Here is a 4228-nt window from a genome sequence, read left to right as displayed (position 1 = left end):
GTTTGAAAAGCACAAGTATGAATTACACAAACAGAAATGTATGTGAGAATAAAGGAAAATGTTAACTGAAGGAGATTTAAACTGAAAGCATTTCAACCCTTTGTTTAAAGCACATTTTCCCCTACCATCCTCCAGCTGATTGCAGACGTGGGCTCTAGTTTCCTTTCTATATCTAAATATTAATAGTCTCCATTACATGAAAATTACTTTCATCTCTGACTCACAAAGAGGGATTAGATTTTAATCAGCGCATTAAATATGACTTTCTATTCCTGCAGACTGGAGAGAGAGGCAGGCAGGCAGCCAAATGACTACCACGCTCTGATGTTTGCAGCCTCACAGTGATGCCTGATAAAGTCTAAGAGGCTGTAAAAGCATAAACAAAAAGACAAAAAGGATCATATCTTTGATTTTAAAGCTTCTGGGGGGGAAAAGTCTTCCTTGGCAGTTACTGGTAACATGATTTGATTTTTTTCCTTAATTAAAGCTCCTCCAAAATATTTATATCCCCACAATGAGATGTCTGACACTGGAGTCAGATAATTAAAGTTGACTTTATTTTCTTAAAAGTGATAAATTAAATACATCTAAGGTTTTTTACTTAATCTTGTCAGGAAAACCCATTATCACTTTAAAAACTTTAAAAACAAGACATTTACTGCTAAAAGTTAGTTTAGTAGATTTAGTTAGTTTAAGCCTACTTCTCAAAACTAAAATCTTCTTGTTTGGTTGTTTATTGTTGGCAAACAATGTATGTGCGCATTACCGCCACCAACTGGCAACGCAAAGTTGTTGCGAGGGAATATAAAAGTTTGCTTTCCTCTTTGTGTAAAACGCTGTATATTTAGTTATTTTCACACCATTTCTAAATTCTGTTGTACAATAATATTTCATGTCAAACTGCACTTTTATTTTGCTGAAATTATGAATCATTTGTCTTCACTTACTCTCATACTTTGCTCGACTGTTTCCTCTTGTGCACAAAAGTCACATCTTCCTGCTTCATGTTTTCTTATTTGTGGTGTGCTGTTTAGTCCAGTGGTTCCAAAGCTACGCCTCATTTCTTCTACTTTCCTTTGTATTGTGTGCAGCTGTGTCCTTCCCTCTCGTCTTCCCACTGTTTTTTTGTAACTGTTCCCTCAGTGTGTCCTTGCGAATGCCTTACACCTCTGCTTTGCCGTGGCTCATTGTCAATCCAGTGTTTGTTTATAGCATTCATTTGAGCTGGAACCCACTAGTGTTAAACCCATGATTTGAATTGTGTGTAAGGTTCACTGCTCCTCAGCCAAAGTTGTTCTCAATGAGCTTGAGTCAAAGGCTTGTGTCCTCTGTCCATTGCACTGTCATCAGAAACACAACGTAGAGTGTGTTCTATTTAAAGGCTGATGGTAATTGTCCATAATGCACCTGGAGGTGGTTCCCAGGTGTGATCAATAAAGCTTGATTGGCTTGATGATGATGTGTGTGTGTGTGTGCACTGTCAAGAGTCTCTTGTGGACTATAAATATCAGAGCAGAGTGGAGTGTGTCATGTTGTTTGTTGCTGTGTGCGCTGGAACATGGCTCAGCTGTCCATCTGTGTTTTCATGCTCTTGACGCTCGTTGTTTCTGGAACACACGTTTTCCGTGCGAGGCCGAGTTGTTACCAGCCGGTGCCAAGGAAACCCAGCTTTGGAGTGAAGTAAGTTGTCATGTAGCACTTTCTACTTCTGTAATTGTTATAATTAGGTCAGAATGTGGGTTTGCTAGATGTCAGATCTGCACACATCTTAGTTGTTGATTTTTGTTGGGTTTCCTTGGCGACTTGGTCACTGACACCAGTCTTTTTTCTGTCTTGTCCTTTTCTCTTGGTAGTCAGTGGGGATTAGTTCTAGACTTGGCTGAAAAATGCATATTTGACCAAATTCCTCAGACACCTTATTTGTGGTGAGGCTTGTTAAAGCAGTGCACTCTTACATTGCTGTGGTTTTTATTTCTCTGCTCACCATAGTAACCCTCCTGAGGTGTGCACATAGAAATCTGACAGGCTGTCACTAGCAACCTGTCAAACTTCAACTGCTGTATTTGACACAACCACTGTCTCTTCCAGAACTGCAGTTCGCCCTCATGAACTCCTGAACCTTGCTCAGCTGCCCAAGTCTTGGGATTGGAGGAATGTAAATGGCGTAAACTACGCTAGTACGACTCGTAACCAGCACATCCCTCAGTACTGTGGCTCCTGCTGGGCTCACGGCACCACTAGTGCAATGGCTGGTAAATGTCTTCACTGTATTGCCTTTGGTATCGTTTATTTGGGTTTCTACTTTGTTGTATTGCTCATTTGGAGCTGAATATAATTTAATTAATGCAAATGTCATTAGAACGGACTCACAATTCAGTCACTGGCACCAGATTATGTAAACAAAGGGACCGGCCAAAGCACGTTTGGCTTCCTCTTCTGGAATACAGTCAATACTGTGCTTCTAGGCTGTATTTTCGCCTTCAATGGATTTAAGGGTTTAGGCTTCAACTTTCAAGTTGAAGGGATTGTTTTGAGTAAAAAATTACCACCCTAATGCACCACTGTACATTTAAATCTTTACTGCTTGCATACTGAAAGTGTAAATGTGTTAACTCCACTCTATAGATCGCATTAACATCAAGCGTCGAGGAGCGTGGCCGTCTGCGTATCTGTCTGTCCAACATGTGCTTGACTGTGCCGGGTCTGGCTCCTGTCACGGCGGGGACCACGGCGGGGTGTGGGAATATGCGCACAAACATGGCATCCCAGATGAGACCTGCAATAACTACCAGGCCATTGACCAGAGTGAGTGCATGAATCATTCATGTTCACTGATGCATCCATGCAGAAGACTACTTTAAAATGTTGCTGGTTCTCCCAGAATGCAAACCGTTCAACGCATGTGGGACTTGCACAACGTTCGGGAAGTGCAACATCGTGCGAAACTACACTCTATGGATGGTGGGTGACTACGGGGCCATTAGTGGACGGGATGACATGAAGGCAGAAATCTACATGGGCGGACCGATCAGGTTGATGAAATGTTCTATATTCCCACAGTATTGAGTGCGAAGACTTTACATAATTTGAACTGAATCTTTCATCCCTCCAGCTGTGGAATCATGGCTACAGAGAAACTTGATGCATACACTGGGGGACTGTACTCGGAGTTCGTCGAGTCTCCTGACATCAACCACATTGTCACAGTGGCTGGCTGGGGAGTAGAGAACGGCACTGAATACTGGATTGTGCGGAACTCCTGGGGAGAGCCATGGGTGAGTCATGACGGCGACCCAGCAGCTTGACTGTTGCATGGTTCAGTAGCTTTTTAAACTTGGCATTTAAGAATTGCAATGACGTGCATTTGCTTGATCCCACTGACCTTGTTTTTCTTCTTTATATTGCCCCTCCCTCTAGGGTGAGAAAGGCTGGCTCAGGATTGTGACAAGTGGCTACAAGGGAGAAAGTGGAAGCCAGTATAATCTTGCCTTGGAGGAAGACTGCATGTATGGAGATGTGATTGTACCTGATTTCTATTAACAAATGTATTTAAATAAATCGTCCCAATCCTAATTTTAACATCTGTGGTATGATTATTGCTCACCTGATTCTTGCATGTGGAATAGTGACTCAAAATGAAGTTCACTTTCTCTCCCTGGCACTTGTGCACAACAAAAGTGGCATCTGCAGGACCGAGAAGTCTCAAGTTGCACTTTTTATTTGAATACCAGCATGTATTTGCTTGGCGGTTTCATGAATCCTGTTGAGACTAAGGTCTCCACAGTCAGATTCTGATTCATCTAATAAATGGCACAATTGTCATGAGTGGAGCAGATCCCATATACTCCCATTCTGTGTTTTGCCTCCTTTTGCTGCTGCTCTCTCACATTTCATTTGCTCTTTTGATCGAGGCAGACACTGATCATCCTATTTTTGACAATTTTACAATGATATCACAACAGTGGCCATCTTTAGAACCTCTTGCAGTACAAAGTGGGGTCACCATTTAAAATGCCATGACTGGATGAATCGCATTAGACCCACATCTGTACAGTGTAACCTGGGTTTAAACCTCTACATGAACAGTTCTGCTGCACTAATGACTTCCAAAAGCCGTCTTGTCTTGAGACTCCAGGTCACAGGAGAACTGCAGTTTTCACAGGCTGAATGACATTTGCTTTGCTCTACATCTCCGAGCTTGATGAACAGACCCTCCTCCCTTTATTGA

The 4228-nt window shown here is 42.2% G+C and overlaps 1 protein-coding gene across 1 annotated transcript; it reads left to right on the top strand.

Annotated features, from left to right (window-relative positions):
- The first annotated feature begins 1519 nt into the window (after nt 1-1519).
- On the top strand, nt 1520-3579 carry LOC122778629 (cathepsin Z-like). Its single transcript, XM_044040690.1, has 6 exons — nt 1520-1680; nt 2089-2252; nt 2626-2805; nt 2882-3032; nt 3113-3275; nt 3418-3579. Exons 1-6 carry the CDS (start codon nt 1559-1561, stop codon nt 3538-3540), a joined length of 903 nt encoding a protein of 300 aa, XP_043896625.1. The 5' UTR covers nt 1520-1558; the 3' UTR covers nt 3541-3579.
- The last annotated feature ends 649 nt before the right edge of the window (nt 3580-4228 follow it).

The sequence above is a fragment of the Solea senegalensis genome, linkage group LG12 (genome assembly GCF_019176455.1).
Source record: "Solea senegalensis isolate Sse05_10M linkage group LG12, IFAPA_SoseM_1, whole genome shotgun sequence".
Classification (NCBI taxonomy): domain Eukaryota; kingdom Metazoa; phylum Chordata; class Actinopteri; order Pleuronectiformes; family Soleidae; genus Solea; species Solea senegalensis.
The sequence above is the reverse complement of the archived record's forward strand: the minus strand, read 5'-3'. Positions and strand labels throughout refer to the sequence as shown.

What these genes read in the sequence shown, in the direction of transcription:
- LOC122778629 (XM_044040690.1), top strand. Translation starts at nt 1,559, where the DNA reads ATGGCTCAGCTGTCCATCTGTGTTTTCATGCTCTTGACGCTCGTTGTT. An exon ending in TACATGGGCGGACCGATCAG is followed by an intron (nt 3,033 to 3,112) that starts GTTGATGAAATG and finishes TCATCCCTCCAG; the next exon opens with CTGTGGAATCATGGCTACAG. An exon ending in ACTCCTGGGGAGAGCCATGG is followed by an intron (nt 3,276 to 3,417) that starts GTGAGTCATGAC and finishes CCCTCCCTCTAG; the next exon opens with GGTGAGAAAGGCTGGCTCAG.